At 38.7% G+C, this 17,840-nt stretch overlaps 2 protein-coding genes across 15 annotated transcripts in view; one reads left to right on the top strand and one right to left on the bottom strand.

Moving 5' to 3' along the window:
• LOC134340420 (hippocalcin-like protein 1) overlaps window positions 1–17,840 on the bottom strand; it is a 116,678-nt gene that overhangs the window by 81,144 nt on the left and 17,694 nt on the right. The window contains exon 3 of one of the 13 annotated variants that reach the window (XM_063037732.1): window positions 9,375–9,510. The exons of 10 other annotated variants lie outside the window; for them this stretch is intronic. In XM_063037732.1, coding sequence (XP_062893802.1) covers window positions 9,457–9,510 — 54 coding nt within the window. In that variant the 3' untranslated portion in view covers window positions 9,375–9,456. Of the gene's footprint in view, window positions 1–9,374; window positions 9,511–14,276; window positions 15,223–15,251; window positions 15,437–17,840 lie in introns of those variants that run through there. 2 more of the 13 variants (XM_063037722.1, XM_063037742.1) reach the window with 2 other exon arrangements.
• odc1 (ornithine decarboxylase 1) lies at window positions 1,499–10,588 on the top strand. Of its 2 annotated transcripts, none has more exons than XM_063037600.1 (12): window positions 1,499–1,625; window positions 2,328–2,474; window positions 2,563–2,710; window positions 2,885–3,058; window positions 3,148–3,320; window positions 4,034–4,168; window positions 4,530–4,611; window positions 4,746–4,829; window positions 4,905–5,067; window positions 6,798–6,913; window positions 9,182–9,396; window positions 10,188–10,588. In XM_063037600.1, exons 3-12 carry the CDS (start codon window positions 2,609–2,611, stop codon window positions 10,330–10,332), a joined length of 1,389 nt encoding a protein of 462 aa, XP_062893670.1. In that variant the 5' UTR covers window positions 1,499–1,625; window positions 2,328–2,474; window positions 2,563–2,608; the 3' UTR covers window positions 10,333–10,588. The 2 variants fall into 2 exon arrangements, with proteins under 2 accessions (XP_062893670.1, XP_062893681.1); XM_063037611.1 differs by lacking the exon at window positions 1,499–1,625 and adding an exon at window positions 1,706–1,880.

Below are 17,840 nucleotides of genomic sequence, written 5' to 3' on the forward strand. Positions count from 1 at the left end.
AAAACTTAGCTAATTAAGTCTCTGTATAACCATCTAGGTGTATAAGGCTGACATAATTTGTGTTTAGGTAATCAGGTTTACATGGTCTCCGTGTGCACACCAGTTTCAATAAATCTCATGTTGTTTGGACAACAACTCCATGCCACCTTTCTTGTTTGCAGTGACAGCAATGCCACTGAAGGACATCATAATGTTATCTCTATTGGGGATAGTTATTGCTTGGGACCACTGTAACTGCTTTATTTGTTGAGCTGTGAACCATTGTTGCAAACACGAGGAATTCTGAAGATGCCGGAAATTCAAGCAACACACATCAAAGTTGCTGGTGAACGCAGCAGGCCAGGCAGCATCTCTAGGAAGAGGTACAGTTGACGTTTCAGGCCGAGACCCTTCGTCAGGACTAACTGAAGGAAGAGCTAGTAAGAGATTTGAAAGTGGAGATTTGAAAGGGGGAGATTTGGAAGTGGAGATTTGAAAGGGGGAGATCCAAAATGATAGGAGAAGACAGGAGGGGGAGGGATGGAGCCAAGAGCTGGACAGGTGATTGGCAAAGGGGATACGAGAGGATCATGGGACAGGAGGCCCAGGGAGAAAGAAAAGGGGGAAGGGAGGAAAAAGCCCAGAGGATGGGCAAGGGGTATAGTGAGAGAGACAGAGGGAGAAAAAGGAGAGAGAGAGAAAGAATGTGTGTATATAAATAAATAACGGATGGGGTACGAGGGGGAGGTGGGGCATTAGCGGAAGTTAGAGAAGTCGATGTTCATGCCGTCAGGTGCGGAAGTTAGAGAAGTCTAACTTCCATTGTTGCAATCATCTTTGGTGAAACAACTACGGCAGTTGCCCTAAGGAATTCTAGCAATAAGAGTTGGAATAATTGATCTCAGAGAAAGTTTCTGTCAGTTCGCTGATGATTGAGCGTAGATTAACTGGGCAATGATTAGCCAGAGTGGAATTGTCCTGCTTTTTGTGAACAGGACAACCTACCACTTTGGTGGGTGGGTGTGTATTTTTACTGTACTGATACAACTAGACCAGAGGTACAGCTAACTTTGGAGCTCTTCAGTATTACCCACTCTCAACTGTTTCTTAAATTGGCTGACGATTGGTATTTGCGATGGAGGAGATTTCTGCAATTTTATGCAAGGTATGATCAAGATACGGAGGAAAATGCTCACTTTTCCCCGCTGTAGTGTGCACAATATCTACACTGGAATGCAACGACTGCTGAATCCGTTCATTCATCCTCGTCACCACCCAGAGCTCGCTGTCATTTCAAAAGCTGACTTACATTGTAACTGTAACCTTCGTGACGAAACCGTAGCACCGGAATTTCAGGTGGCATTGCGGATTCGTCTTTGTTCCGGGCAAGTGTCAATTATGGTGACATGTCATCTCTCGCCTATATCTCGCACATGCTCCATTAAGTGCAGACAAGTGCAAACCGATCAAGACCGGTTTGCGCTGGACTTGTCGCCTAGCAACGGATCTCAGTATAAAAAGGGCCGGCCGAGTCCAGCCTGCTTTATTCTCTCTCAGCGTGACGTGTGGCACGGGTGAAGAGGGAAACTTCCTTTTTTTTAAATTTTCTTCTTCGATGGACACAGTCTTCGTAAATGTTTTTTAAGGTATTTCTTCCCACTTTTTAATGTTTTTTTTTCATTTATCCGCATTTTTAATTTGTTAATGTAAATCTGTCAGCTGCCACGTGTTACCTCAAGCTGGGCGGAAAAAAAGTCTTTTTTTTGGTATAATAATACGTTTCAAAAAATAAAATAATGACCGGAAATATCTTACTTAAAATTTCGAGTTATTCGAGAAGGGTTGATGAATTAGCCGCTGGAAGTTGGGGAGCTGCCTGCCGATCTCGGCCTGCTACTAAGGTATCGATTGCGCTCTATTTTTGAGAAAAGCGGCCTCGGCGGCGGTGGTTGGACGGGAAGTGGTGGTGTTGGGTGCTCCTATGGCCTACGTGGAGTCGCGGCTCAGCTTCGTGAGTCCGCCGGATGTGTCAAGCGGCGGCCCAGATGGTTGTGCATGGCGGGATATAGAGAGAGCCGGTCTGGCGGCTGGTTTTGGGGAGGGGGTGGGGTGGTGTGGTGTGCGGTTCCGAGCAAATTGCTCTGGGCCGATATTGCCGCATCCACTGGTGCAGTGTTGTACGTGTTGCTGCAGTAGCGCAGTGCTCAGACTTCTTGTGATTGTGGCACATACAAGTGCAGCTTTGAATTTGTATATGGGAGGCGTTAGTGCGCAAGGAAGGACGTGAACGTAGTCTGGATTTGAATTTACTTGGTGACCATCTTAAATATTTTGTATTTTCGTTTCAGAGCGAACAAGGCACAAAGGTATTCCACGGCTACCCAGAGAGCCCAGACCTTGCGTTGTTTCTTCGAGGATTTAATTCGGTTGGAAAGCCACCTTGGCGAGACAGCTGAGTGGTACTTCTAAATAGATTCCATCTCTTACTTGTCCATGTAAGTATAAGTGCTTGGCGGATGTACTTTGCGGAATGTTAAATTTTGTTAATTTGCTTAATTTAGCTCGTTTCTGATTTGATTTCAGTTTGTTGCATATTGTGAAATCCTGCTTTATTCCTACACATCTCACAATGAATGACTTCAGCAATGACGAATTTGACTTTGCCTTCCTTGAAGAAGGATTCAGTGCCAGAGATATTTTGGAAAGCAAGATAAATGAAGTTTCACAGTCTGTAAGTATTACGATTACCACCCGTTCATGATATTTTGTTACCTATTTGGGTTTTCTGTGAATGCCAGAACTATTCTCATAGTTTGATATCATAACCATTTTTTTCTCTCAATTTGATGTTCCTTTGTTTTTTGACTAGCATAGTAATGTGACCGTGTATCTTTAATCTTTCTAGGATGACAAAGATGCTTTTTATGTTGCGGACTTGGGTGACATTGTTAAGAAGCATGTACGATGGCACAGAGTTCTTCCACGTGTGACTCCATTTTACGCTGTCAAATGCAATGATGATAAGGCTGTTGTTAAAACTCTTGCCACTTTAGGTGCTGGATTTGATTGTGCTAGTAAGGTATGCAAATACTCCTAATCTGCATAATTCCAGTTTAGTTGCTCCCTTGATTATGTTCATTTCATTAAAATATGATCTGTACTTTACAGATGGAAATTCAATTGATACAGAGCCTTGGTGTTCCAGTTGAGAAAATAATCTATGCTAATCCATGCAAGCAATTGTCTCAGATCAAATATGCTGCCACACATGGAGTACAAAAGATGACATTTGACAGTGAAGTAGAACTGATGAAAGTAGCAAGATGTCATCCAAGTGCAAAGTAGGTTAATTATGCACGTACTTTATAAATCTTATTTGGTTCACATTTCTAGGTAAATAGGTGAAAAACTGATGGATTTAAATGCTTCAATAATTTTTAACAATCTTATTTGTGAATTTTGGAAATACTGAAGTGAATGATTGAAATATGACAAAGATGAATAGTGTGAATGAGGTTTACTTTAAAAATGGAATATTGTGCAGACACAGCTGAAATTGCTGTTAAATCGGCATGGGTAGGAGAGATGTGTAAAAAGTTGCATTTTTAAAATCCAAATATAAAACCTTGTAAACGTTCCAATAACTATTGTTTATGGTAAATATTACTACTTGCTGTACCACTCATCCCATGTCCAAAGTTTGATCTTGGAGGAATTATTGAGGAGACATAACTTGGTGGAATTTTGTAGAATGACAAATATTGTTGAACATATAAGTGATAATCTTTGCATTAGAATTCAGTTTATTACCTGAAAACCACTTGACTTCAAATGAGTGAATTAAATGTTATGGGAACACTGCATAAAGATATTTTTGTTGAAGAAATAAAATGCTTATTTTTAAATTAAGCTCACTGAGCAAGTTCAATTTCAGGTTTTCTTTGATTGTCCCTTGCTGAGTATTGAATGTTCCTTTAGTCTGTTACATTGGCATTTTTATCAGCAATGACAAAGTCCTGGCATAAAATTTATCTGCCTCCTCCTCCTCCCTTAGGCTAGTTCTGCGCATTGCCACTGACGATTCCAAGGCTATCTGCCGCTTGAGTGTGAAGTTTGGAGCAACACTTAAAACGAGTAGACTGCTCCTTGAACGTGCCAAAGAACTGAATATTGATGTTATTGGAGTAAGGTAAATTGGATCTTGTATTGCACTGGTTGGTAAAATTTACATTGCATGGATGCAGCACTTCTAGAATTGCAAATTTTAATATCTTGTAAGTATGTGGCCCAATGAATGTGGAATTTTTTTTTGACAGTGAAACCTTTAATCTGGCCAAATAACAGTAGGTGCCTTTAGTACAGTGTATGTTTAGCATCTGAAGACATTTTACACCTAGAGTATGCAGTTAAACTTTTAAAGTAATAAACCAGGTAACTTTATTCCATTATTGTGTTGGGTTTAAAAATGCATCATATCACATTGTTGTAATCTATTGCCTTTGTTAGGTACTGACTTGCATGGACTATTTTTTTTCTCTCCCCTGTGAAAGCTTTCATGTGGGAAGTGGCTGTACAGACGCACAAACATACGCCCAGGCTATTGCGGATGCTCGCTTTGTTTTTGATATGGGGGTAGGTATCTTAATTACACCAGTTTATGGTGTCTTCATTGTACTGGAATTGAGTGTTTGATCATTTCCATTTGATACAAATTGTAACTTGGTTTGTATGCTTGCTATTTGAGTTTATTATCATTATTTTTCTAGGTAGACTTTGGTTTCAAGATGTACTTGCTTGATATTGGTGGTGGATTTCCTGGTTCAGAGGACACAAAGCTCAAATTTGAAGAGGTGAGATGTGTATCAATTTGGTTTCAAAGTGAATGTGCTTAAAGTAGGAGGTAACTAATTGTAATTCTGTTTTAGATTGGTGCTGTTGTGAATTCTGCACTGGATAAATACTTTCCAACTGACTGTGGAGTAAACATCATTGCTGAGCCTGGACGTTTTTATGTAGCATCTGCCTACACGCTTTGTGCAAACATCATTGCCAAAAAGGTGGTCTCCACAGAACAAAACAGCTGTGATGGTAGGTACATGCACCTTGATGAGAAAAAAGGTTTTCAAGTCTGGCAGGCAAACGAGCGAGTGAGCATCACAGGAATTTAAAGCTTAATTGAAACTTTTTTTAATGTGTTGTATATAATTAGTAAAGTAGATGAAATTAATGCTTAACATGGAAATCTAGAAGATTGTTTGAAAGAATGGTGAGGGAGTGTTGGAATGGGAACGGCAAATTCAATTTCATTGATTCTCTTTTAAGAGAAGACCTGGCAAAGTAGATTGGGAGCACATACATGCAGGTTAAATCCACATTTGTCACTTTTTGAATCCTTTCCACTACGGAAGTGTTCCAGACCAACAAGCTCTAGAGAATAAAAGCTAGGAGTAACAACTGTAAGGAGCCCTAGATTGGTAGATGTTGAAGGTTGGATGAAGAGGAAGAAAAGAAATCTTACAAGTATATGGAGCTTAATGATGAGGAAGGCCTGTCAAAGGAGGTGCTTAAAATAGAGATTTGGAAATCAAAGAGTTACAAAGAATTGAATTGACTTTATTTCTTGCATCCTTCACATACATGAGGACTAAAAAATTCTTATGTCGTTGTCTAAATGTGCAATCATAGTAATTTATAATAAATGGAACAGTCAGTGTAATATAGAGTACACTCAAATCAGCGCGAGTTCATCAGTCTGATGGCCTGGTGGAAGAAGCTGTCCTGGAGCCTGTTGGTCCCAGATGGTGGCAGCTAGAATAGATTGTGGTTGAGGTGACTCAGATCCCCAATGATCCTATGGGCCCTTTTTTTACACCTTGTAAATGTCCTGAATCATGGGAAGTTCACAACTACAGATGCGCTGGGCTGTCCATGCCACTCTGCAGAATCCTGCAGTTGAGGGAGGTACAGTTCCCATACCAGGCAGTGATGCAGCCAGTCAGGATGCTCTCAATTGTGCCCCTGTAGAAAGTTCTTAAGATTTGGGTGCCCACCTCAACCGTCTGAGGTGAAAGAGGTGCTGTTGTGCCTTTTTCACCTCACAGCTGGTGTGTACGGACCACCTGTGGTCCTCAGTGATGTAGATGCCAAGGAACTTGAAGCTGTTCGTCTCTCAACCCCAGATCCATTGATGTCAATAGGGGTTAGCCTGTCTCTATTCTTCCTGTAATCCACAACCACCTCCTTTATTATTGTGACATTGAGGGAGAGGTTGTTTTCTTGACATCACTGTGCCAGAGAGATGACTACTTCCCTGTAGGCCATGTTGTCATTGAGATGAGACCAATCAATGTGAAATCACTAGGAGACAGTTTAAAACATTGAGTGTGTTATGTAAATCTGAAGTGTATTAAGGACACGAGCATCTAGGGCTGCTTAGGGACAGTTTTCCTGTTGGAGTGGATTGGGTTATATAAGATTAATGAATGTATTTAGGGTGGATTGCAAGAAACCTTTTCCTGATGTACAAGATGGATAAAACTAGAGGACATGCCCTCTATGGGGGTGGGGGGGGGTGGGTGTTGTTGAAGAGGTTCAGAGGAATATGTGAAGAGTGTATCCAGCACCTGAAATTCATTTAGAGTAGGGGTTCCAAATTTTTTTTTATGCTGTGGATCCCTATTATTAACTGACGGGTCCATGGACCCCAGATTGGGAACCCCAATTTAGAGGGTTGTTGAAGCTGGGTCTCTGACTCTTAAGAAGTATCTAGATAACAGACTGACTGACTTGTGAGTAACATATACTTTATCTTGTTTAAGGTGAAGATGAGGGTGAAAGTGACAGAACCATTATGTACTACATAAATGACGGGGTCTATGGATCATTCAACTGCATACTGTATGATCATGCTCATGTGGAGCCACTTCTCCTCAGGGTGAGGTTTTAATAAGCTGCTAATGCTTATTTCAAATATCAGTTATCTGGAATTGTATATCTTTAGTTTTGTAAATTTATGACAGATCATTTAGTCTCTTGCCTCTGATTTTTTTTTTGGGGGGGGGAGATGGTGGTGAAGAGAATAGTTGTCTCCTTGTTCTATTAACTCCTGCTAAGAGATATATATCTTTCCAATTTATTTTGTCTAGGCCTTGTAATTTCTTTAAGACTGTTGCTTCTGCACTTTTTTTTAAAAAAGTCCTCAAACACTTACAAATTCTGGATTCTTGATTGGTCAGGGAGACCAATATATAGGGAGAAGGCAGGTGATTGGAGCTGAGAGGAAAATTGGATCAGCCATGATAAAATGGCGGAGCAGACTCGATGGGCCGAAAGGCTTAATTCTGCTCCAGTATCTTATGGTCTTAAAAATGACTGCAGTATTATTTAAAAATTGTATCTTGTAGTGAGCTGACCACAAGGTCATTTCATTTGGCTCTTTCACACAAAATTTAGTTTGGCAGTTTCCATATCCAAACTCTTCATCAGTTTGTTTCTACCCTTTCTCTCTGTCCCAAATTAATAACTCAAGTAATTCCTTTACTAATTTATTTAAATGTATTTCTTAGTTTTTGACCTGGGAACTGGGGAGATAACTCCTTTCACCTTGATTTAGATCTTCACTTTTTTTTGCTTTAATGGCTAGATAGCCAGTGTTGTTAATTTCACTTGGCTAACATTCTTAAATACTGCAGGGTGTGAGATTCCTGGAAACACTGTTAAGGTAATGACCCAAGCTCTGACTGTACCCAACTACATTTGAAACATTTGAGCAACTTTAAAGAAAAATACACTTGTTCACATTTAATGTAATGTGTGGTCCCTGTAAATACTTCTGCACTATTCAGTATCCCACATTGTGTATTGCCAGGTCCTTGTACTTCCATTCAAATATGTAACTTCATCTTGGAGTTCAATTTGCTTGCCTTCCTCCCCCCCCCCCCCTTTTTTTTTTAAACTTCGACTTGACTTGAAACTGAGATTGTTACCACCCTTTAATTGTAATGGCAATTTTTGGGATTGTCTACAAACTACTTTAAATCCTGTATTTTCATCTAAAGTATTGACCTTTGACTAGGATCATCTAGATGTCTTCCTCTAGGCTCCTGGAAGCCATTACTGGGGATATGAGGGGGCATTTTTTTAAAAATTTGCCACCCCCCCCCCCCACCCAGAGGGTTATTGCAGTCTGGGTAGGAAAGATGGTGGAGGCAGCAAGTCCCAACATTAAGGTATTTGGGTGTACACTTGAATTACCATGCCGTGTAAGACTGCAGGCAGAATTGGTAAATACATAGAAAACCTACAGCACAATCTACAGGCCCTTCGGTCCACAAAGTTGTGCCGAACATGTCCCTACCTTAGAAATTACTAGGCTTACCCATTGCTCTCTATTTTTCTAAGCTCCATGTACCTATCCAACAGTTTCTTAAAAGATCTTATGATACACACAAAAGATACGATGCATATAGATGGGTAACGATCATCAGCGTGGTCTGATGGGCCAAAGAACTCCATTGCATTCGGTCTTCCATCAAATATTCTTTATCTCATGAATGATGTTAGGATCTAAATTTCCCTTTGTCAGTTTTGCTTTTTAATCAGTCTTGTAGAACTTTGTGGAGACACAGATAATGTAGATGCTGGAATCTGGAGCAACAAACAATCTGCTGGAAGAGCTCGGCACTGATGGCTTTGACTTGAAACATTAATTCCTCTTCACCCCCAACTGTTGTTCCAACAGATTGATTGTTTATTTATTTGTTGCTTACTTAACATGGAAACTTTGTCAAATGCTTTGTGAAATTGTATGTAGACTGTATCAAATACACTTTCCTTGGCCTTGCCAATGCCTCAGTTCAGTCATTAGACACAATACTTTTGTAACACATTCATTCTAGCTGGCTAAGTAACTTATTTTATCTAGCTAGCTTCTAAGTAATCAATCTGTCCCTTTTTAAAGTGGCACATTAACAGTCTCTGGTAGCATTCACTTAGAAATATAAATTTATTTAAATTGATTCATTTAGAGCAATTATTTAGAACTATACCCATGTTATTTTGATCACCTTGGCTGCTTATTTGTAATTTGGTGTATTTTTTCTTACAATCCTTCTGGAAAATTTAAATATACAAAGTAACTTTTCATTTGCAATGTATCTTCCAAATTTCAATTTCATACCTAAATGGCCTTTCTTCATTCCAGAAACAAAAATCTGACGAGAGGCTGTACTCCACTAGTATTTGGGGTCCAACTTGTGATGGTCTTGATCGTATTGTTGAACGTTGTAATATGCCAGAGTTGCAAGTTGGTGACTGGATGGTGTATGAGAATATGGGAGCTTACACAGTTGCTGCTGCTTCAACATTCAATGGATTTCAAAGGCCCCAAGTCTTCTATGTTATGTCAAGGCCAGCCTGGTACAGTATTTGAGTTTTGAAACTTCAGTTGATCAGTTTAAGTGCAAAGATTGATATTCATTATCTGTTGTTGGAATCACCTTTATAATTCACTGCTTCCTTCAAATGGCAGTCCTAAACAAAAAAAAGTCTCTTAGAATCAGGTTTAATATCATTGGCATGTTGTGAAACTTGTTTTGCTGTAGTAGTACAATGCAATACAAAAGGCCATGACTGTCAATATTTTTACTGTAAAAACAGCCAAAAACAGTGAGGTGGTGTTCATGTGTTGGTTCATTGTCTGTTAAGGAATGTGATGGAGGAGGGCAAGAACCTGTTCCTGAAGCCAAGTATGTATGTGTCTTCAGGCTCCTGTACCACCTCTTTGATAGCAATCAAAGTGAGCATGTACTAGATGGGTCCTTAATAATGGATGTCACATTTGAGGCATTGATTTTTGAAAGTGTCATGTATGTTGGAGAGACTTCTGCCCATGATCGAGCCGATAATTTTTCTGCTCCTGTGCAGTGGTCCTCTATTCCAGACAGTGAAGCAACCAGTTAAATAATCTGGACAGAACATCTGTAGAAATTTACTAGTCTTTGGTGACATGCCTAATCTAAAACTTTAATTGTGCTTTAATTGTAATTGCATCAATATGTTGGGTCCAGGATGGATCTTCAGAGATATTGACAGCAAGTGTTAGAATCCAGTTGCACCCTCAAGCCAAGTGCATCCTCCATATATGAAATTGCTTTTGTTTTCAGTGAATTGTTGAATATACTTTGGTCTAATCTGCCTTTCTTTTATAGGCAATTAATGCAGCAGATTGAGGAGAATGGTTTTCCCAATCAAGCTGAGGATCATGCTGCTAATACTATAATGGCATCCTGTGCCTGGGAAAGTGGTTTGGAGCTGATTTGTTCCTGTTCTACATCAGCAAGAATTAATGTCTGAACTATTGATATAAGGGTTACTCAGGCCATTGGCAACTGTACAAGGGTGGGGTAAAATATTAAATGACTGGCTTTTGGGTCAGTTACTGAAGCAAAAGTTGTTTGTTTGAATTTTGAAGTATTCATTGGTTTCCGTATGCAACAAAATGGTTGACTAAGAGATGGGATCACATTCTAAAGTGTTCCTATGGAAACTTGTTTATACTTTTATAACTTTGTATTTTTATTTGAACTTTAAATAAAAGAATTTATTAGGATTTGAGATATTTGTGGTGAGTTGATTACATACTGGTTTTGTAGACATTTTATAAGCACACTTGTGGGTAAAATTAGTCAAAGGTGTAAGTGAACAGACCTGATTAGTAATTTTTGTAATCTGTATTAATTTAAATTACAAAAGATAACCCTTGGATGTAGCTGTTAGAAGTATTTCTTTTTTGGACTGGCTTTGCCGAACGAATTATGTCTGTAGCAGTGCACTCCCAGAACAGTTCTCTTGTTTCACTAACTAATCCTCTTCGGTCTTGCAAATTTCTTTTGACATATTTACCCAATACTCTTGAGGCCACAATGTATTTTAAATTATTTTTGTAGCTCTTTATTCTGTCCTAACTCTTAACTGTGGTTTTCAATTTCCTCCAGTATTGGCTAAGAAAACTATTTGCCTTTGCCAGTAAGTGCCCCAAACTGTTGATAGTGCAGATAAAATGACCAAAATGGTCATTCTAGTCTTGAAACCATATCAATGAAGCACATTCTATTCATACAATATTTATACTAGTCTTTGAATGTGTGAAGTTGCATCTGCAAATTTAAAAATAAATATGCCTGTACAAGGAGTGACTATTAACTATTCTTGATGGATCACAATTGCTGTGCAAAATCTGAGTATTTAATGGCAAAACAAATTAACAAATTCAACTTAACTGCACTACTGTGCTCAGTTCTGGTCGCCTCACTATAGGAAGGATGTGAAAACCAAAGAAAGGGTGCCAGGAGATTTTACAAGGATTTTGCCTGGATTGGGGAGCATGCCTTGTGAGAATAGGTTGAGTGAACTCAGCTTTTTTTCCTTGGAGTGATAGAGGATGAGAGGTAACCTAATAGAGGTGTATAAGATGATGAGAGGCATTGATCATGTTTATAGAGGCTTTTTCCCAGGGCGGAAATGGCTCAAGCTAAAGTTCCAAAGGCTTGAAACTTCATTTGCATGTCTGAGGGTTAATTTAAAAACTGGAGGCAAAAGCCTGACAATTATACTTAACGAACTAATATATTTGTCGAAGAAATTAGAAGATTGCAAGTAGTTTAAGCTCTTCTTATGTACAATGAAATGTGTAGAAAGAATACTGGCTTCTCTATAGCCAAATCAAGTCCCATATAAGCAGTACCCATACTGTTACAGAACTCTAAATCGTCTTGAAAATAACCACACTGGTAGGTAATTTTCAGCTTTTATGGCCTGTAAACTTTGTTTCTTGGAGTTGTTGCTTTTAGGATCTTTGTTTTTTATCTTTAAATGTATATAGTTCTCACCAGTTTAGTTTCAGTGCTACTTCTAAAATGAGAGCTGCTTTAAATGCCTTAAAGTCGGCAGATTTCCCTATGCTATTTAGAAGTGGTGGAAAATTGCCCAACTATTTGTGATGCTAATAGGCCTGTAACTTGCATCTAAAATAAGATGTATGAATGTGAGAAATATAATTAATTTCTTCATTAATAATTTGAATTGAAAGACATTACACATGTGTTTGGGTTCATGTGGTATATAGGTAGAACTTGCACTGACTTCACCTAGTTAAAATTTCTGTTGGGCAAGAACTCTTCAGTACCATCTTGATATGTCCAAGTCTAGTGGATTTAGTTGATTAAAAACAATTTTAATGTTTGAACAAGACTAAGAAAATTGGAACAAAAGTTTTAAAAGTAATTACACAAACATGATACGCAGCTGGAGACATGGACCAGGTAGAATACTGTGTGGGCTCCAATGATTCCACTGTACCCTAATGCATGTTAAGAAATGCCATAGAGTTTTGGAAAGTGGTAGTGTTGACTATAAAATTGAAGAACAAGAGTTGTAAAGCACTATAGCACAAAAGCAGGTTCTTTGGCCCATCTAGTCAGGGCTGACCTATTTTTCTGCCTAGACCCATTAACCTACACCCTCCCTGCACTACCCAAACTTCCCTTCCACTTGTGCTGGCTGTTTGTTCCACACGCACGTCACCTTCAATGAAGAAAGTTCCCCTTAAATTTTGACCTTTCACCTTGGGCCTAAGACCATCAAACATCAGACTCTTGGACCAGAGGGGATAACCTCTCTTGCACCATCACTGAACAGTTCACACAATCTATTGACACACCTTCAAGGATTCCATCTCATGTTCTTGATATCTACTGCTTTTTTTCCCCTCCTTGTACTTGCACAGTTTATTTATTTCTATGTTTGCCCATTCTGTTAGGTGCAGACTTTCATTGATTCGTTTGGGTTTCCTGTATTTACTGTGATTTCAGGGTTGTATACAGTGACATATGTACCTGAATAATAAATATGCTTTGAACTTTAAGACATGAGCAGAATTAAGCCACCTGGCCCATCAAATTTACACCCTTCATGGCTGATTTATTATCCATCTCAACCCCATTCTCCTGCCTTGTAACCTTTGATGCACTTACTGATCAAGAACCTATCAACTTTCACATTAAGTATACTGATTGACACAGCATCCACAGCCATCTGTGGCAATGAATTTCAGGGAATGGGTTCTTCAGTTCTTTCAGTGAATTTTACTGGTTCAAATATTTTCTAATTGGAGTACAATTCCTCACAGGGCTGTTGAACAAAGCACAGTGCACTGAACTACACAGGAAAATTTTACCTTTAAGAGTTTAACTTAGAAGTGTGGAATTAATGCAAAAATAAATAAACAAAACCTTAAAACAATTCATTTTGTTATGTTTTGAACAGCATTAATAAATGGACAAAGTTAATTAAAGTTGCAGATAAATAACAACTGGATTGAGCACAAGAGGAGAGCCATCACCAATGAAATTAGATAATGTTAAGAATATTCAACCCCGAGGGGTCAACTCAATCATTGATACCGCTACTCAGGTTGACTGAAGTCAAATCAATATTCTATCAAGTCAACTGAAAGTTATTACATTCATGGAAAAACACTGGCCAATGTTCCTATAAGTGAGTCCCATAATGTACGGGATACAACCTTTCAACATTAAGTTGAAGCCCTGGGTGTCTTCAGATAGACACTGGACTGTAAAATGATCCAGTTAAAGGGGGTTTATAATCCAATTATCAACCGCGCACCCCTCTCCACCCAAATCCAAGGCATGCGTTAGTGAGTGGCTCATTCTGTGGAACGGGATGAATCTTAAAAACCTTGTATCTGTTTATACTTTCTGGCAACATCTTCCTGCATTAATACAAGTGTAGAAATTTATAAATAACACTGCAGTGTCATTGACAAAGTTGCTAGATAATGTTGATGACTTCTACACACGCCAATCTTTACAGCGTAAGAAAACAATGCGGCTTTATAAGCACAGAATGAAATTTAAGCATCTAGGTTTGAACAAACTTAATCCTCTGCTCAACTTCGTAGGCAACAACACAACAGGAAATGAACCATTACCTCTAAATATACATCTTTCTTTATTCCTTCTCCTATTATGTGCATGTACTAAGTATAGGTTTTTATAATACAATAAAATAGGCCTTTGGAGCTGGTTTGTAATCCGGCACCATTGGGACCTGAGGAGTGCTGGATTATGGAAAATGCTGAATTACAGAAGGATCACATTCAGCAATAGCTAACCGCCTCATCATACTTTTAAAATATCATGTAAATCAGTACAAGTTAGATGATAATGAAACAGAAATATTAAATGAGTAGCAAGTGAAATTTTAATAAAGTAATATACTGTACAGGCACAGATAAAATAAGGGTACAGGTAAGTGTACAGGAATTAACATACAGAAAAGTTGAGCACTTCTGCTTCTAAAGGGAGACATTTAATATACCTTCGGGCAAAGTTACATGTCTGCAAGTGTGAGGTTGTCAGGATCATCAACATCTTCATCTTGAACAATGAGTGAAGCACAGGAACTGGTGCTGAAACTGGCACAACAGTTTCTTCAAAAACTGTTGATGTTGGTGGCAGCACATCTGGGTGAGCAGAAGCTGATGGCACTGGATTTTGAAGTGTTAGCTCCCCTGTTGCACCTTTTCTAGCAATTTTTTTGAACATATCTTCCAAGGTAAGCTGTTTCATATATTTTGGTCTCTCTCTGAATAGCTTATCCTGCAGCATATAAACACTCATTATTCTTGCTCAGTCATAAAACATCGTTGCTCTAATCCTTTCAGCAATTCACCTGTCAACTTAATTAGCCTGTCAATAGAAAGTCTCTCTGTTAGCAAAGTCACACGATCTCTCGATGCCTTTACCCTGTTTTGCATCTGCTGTTGTTAGTGTTCTTCTTGGTGTACAGCTCCAATAGTTAGCAGTCTCATCAGCATTGTACACTTGCCCAGGGCTTAATTTTTCATCGGAGACTAACTTGGCAAACTTGTCAACAAACTCTGCTGCTGCTTCCTTGTCTGCTGAATGTTTTTCACCACACACTGCACAAAACTGTAAGCCATGACGCTGCTTGAACCAATGAAGCCAGCCTTCACTATAGTCACACTCATAATCTAGTCCTAGTTCTTCATGAAACACTTTTGTTTGTTTCTTCACCATATCTCCAGATAGTTCAACACCTTCACTTACACGAAGATTAAACCACGTTATCGGCACTTTGTCTAATTCCGAACTTCTTCTGTCTTTCATTGTTTTTCATACGCACATCTGTTTCTTTGAGCCACTATCAGCAAAAAAATGTAGCAGTTTTTCTTTCTGTTTCTTTATATCGTACACTGTGGAAGAGCCCAATGTTGTAACACTCGCACAAGATTTTCACCGATACACCACTGTCCAGTTTTTTCAAGAGTTCAACCTTATCTTTAATGGATAATGTGCGGTGTTTTCGCTTCACAGCACGGGGTGCATTTCCTTTACTCACTGGGGCCATAATTAGGCTAAAAAAGAGCCAATGATATTAATAAATGCAGGAAACAAACAGGAATCACCTGTCTGGGCTTACAAGAGCATGCCAACACGTGAACAGATCTAGAGCAACCAAACAATGCGCAACAGATTGGTACGGTGGCCTGGGAAATTTGAAATTACAGTTGCGCTGAAAATTTGAAATCAGTTCAGGATTATCAAAGGAACTGGACTACAGGTAGCCGGATTAGTGAAGGTCAACTGTATTTACAATTAGCTTTTGTATTTCTAGGCAACATAACTTAAGGAATGTTGCTCAATTTTTACCTTCCCCTTCCTCCATCTTGATCATCACTCATCATAACTAACTTATCAGCAGTTCTAGTATTTTATGCTCTGTGCAATTAAGCAAGCAGGAACTACAATAATGATTATTTTAACAGGGTTATATTTATAATTAAGTGTGGCCTTGTGACACCAGATATCGCTGGACCTGAGGAAGTAACTTCAAATATTATCTTATTTTTAAAATGTTAATATTTATGGCAATAGACTTAATTGATATCAGCATTAAGATTTGCCTGAAATTCAGTTTTTACATTAGTGCAGGCTAACCTTTGGTCCCACATCGTACTTGCTGAGCACTGAGTAAATTATTGAAGCAATGCAATAATAATCAATCTATCCAAGCATGTGATTACTTCTGCTTTCTGTTTTCTCTGGTCTTAGACACCCCCACCATAGGAAAGGTCCTCTGCACATGTACTCTATTGAGGTCTTTCAACATTCAATAAGTTTCAACAAGATACCCCACCTCATTCTTCTGAATTCCAGTGGGTACATGCCCAGAATCAAACACTCCTCATATGACAAGCCTTTCAATCCCAGAATCACTTTTGTAAACCCTCTCCAATGTTACCACATCCTTTCTTAGATAAGGGGCCCAAAACTGCCCATAATACCCCAAGTGCCTTATAAAGCCTCAGCATTACATCCTTGTTTTTGTATTCTAATCCTTTCTTTTTTATCAAGTATGTACCGACAATTACTGTTTAGGAAAGTCCACAAAATACACAAAATCCTTTTGACAGTGCTACAGATATGCATACAAATATGAAGTTAGGAGTAGAGATGTATACTGCAGGCTCTGTTTTCTAGTTTTCCAAAATTCCGGAAAACTTGATAGTAATATTGATCAAAATATTTCAGTTTAAAGAATAGCATTGGATAAATTGAATTATCAAACAATAAAGTATTAATGTCCAGTTGCTCTTCCAGTATGTTAAGGTTATGATGGCATTCCTGAATACACCAATGAAACTGAATTTTGGAAGCTACCAAAGGAAAGCTTAATGGGATTATTTTAAAGTGTATCCCCTTCTTCAATGCCCTCACAACAAACTCTGCTCCTGCTTCCTTGTACACTGCACGAAACTGTAATCCATGATGCTGCTTGAATTAATGAAGCAAGCCTTCACACTCATAATCTAGTCCTAGTTCTTCATGAAACACTTCTGCTTGTTCCTTCACCATATCTCCATATAGTTCAACACCTTCACTTACACGAAGCCTAAACCACATTATCAGAACTTTATCTAATGCCGAACTTCTTCTGTCTTTCATTGTTCTTCTTACGCACATGTTTCTTTGAGTCACTATCAGCAAAAAAATGTAGCAGTTTTTCTTTCTGTTTCTTTATATCGTACACTGTGGAAGAGCCCAATGTTGTAACACTCGCACAAGATTTTCACTGATACACCACTGTCCAGTTTTTTCAAGAGTTCAACCTTATCTTTAATGGATAATGTGCGGTGTTTTCACTTCACAGCACGGGGTGCATTTCCTTTACTCACTGGGGCCATAATTGGGGCTAAAAAAAAAGAGCCAATGATATTAATAAATGCAGGAAAACAAGCAGGAATCACCTGTCTGTGCTTACAAGAGCATGCCAACACGTGAACAGATCTAGCGCAACCAAAACAATGCGCAACAGATTGGTACGGTGGCCTGGGAAATTTGAAATTATAGTTGCGTGGAAATTTTGAAATCAGTGCCGGATTATCAAAGGAACTGGACTACAGGTAGTCGGATTAGTGAACGCCGACTGTACATACAATTAGCTTTTGTATTTCTAGGCAACCTAACTTAAGGAATGTTGCTCAATTTTTACCTTCCCCTTCCTCCATCCTGATCATCACTCATCATAACTAACTTATCAGCAGTTCTAGTATTTTATGCTCTGTGCAATTAAGCAAGCAGGAACTACAATAATGATTATTTTAACAGGGTTATATTTATAATTAAGTGTGGCCTTGTGACACCAGATATCGCTGGACCTGAGGAAGTAACTTCAAATATTATCTTATTTTAAAAATGTTAATATTTATGGCAATAGACTTAATTGATTTCAGCATTAAGATTTGCCTGAAATTCAGT

Source organism: Mobula hypostoma, chromosome 2 (assembly GCF_963921235.1).
Source record: "Mobula hypostoma chromosome 2, sMobHyp1.1, whole genome shotgun sequence".
In the NCBI taxonomy this organism is placed as follows: domain Eukaryota; kingdom Metazoa; phylum Chordata; class Chondrichthyes; order Myliobatiformes; family Myliobatidae; genus Mobula; species Mobula hypostoma.

Bases quoted from the DNA above. Each gene is read 5' to 3' on its own strand.
- odc1 (XM_063037600.1), top strand. From the start codon at position 2,609: ATGAATGACTTCAGCAATGACGAATTTGACTTTGCCTTCCTTGAAGAA. The intron at 4,169-4,529 runs GTAAATTGGATC...CCCCTGTGAAAG, and splicing joins ATTGATGTTATTGGAGTAAG to CTTTCATGTGGGAAGTGGCT. The intron at 9,397-10,187 runs GTACAGTATTTG...TTTCTTTTATAG, and splicing joins GTTATGTCAAGGCCAGCCTG to GCAATTAATGCAGCAGATTG.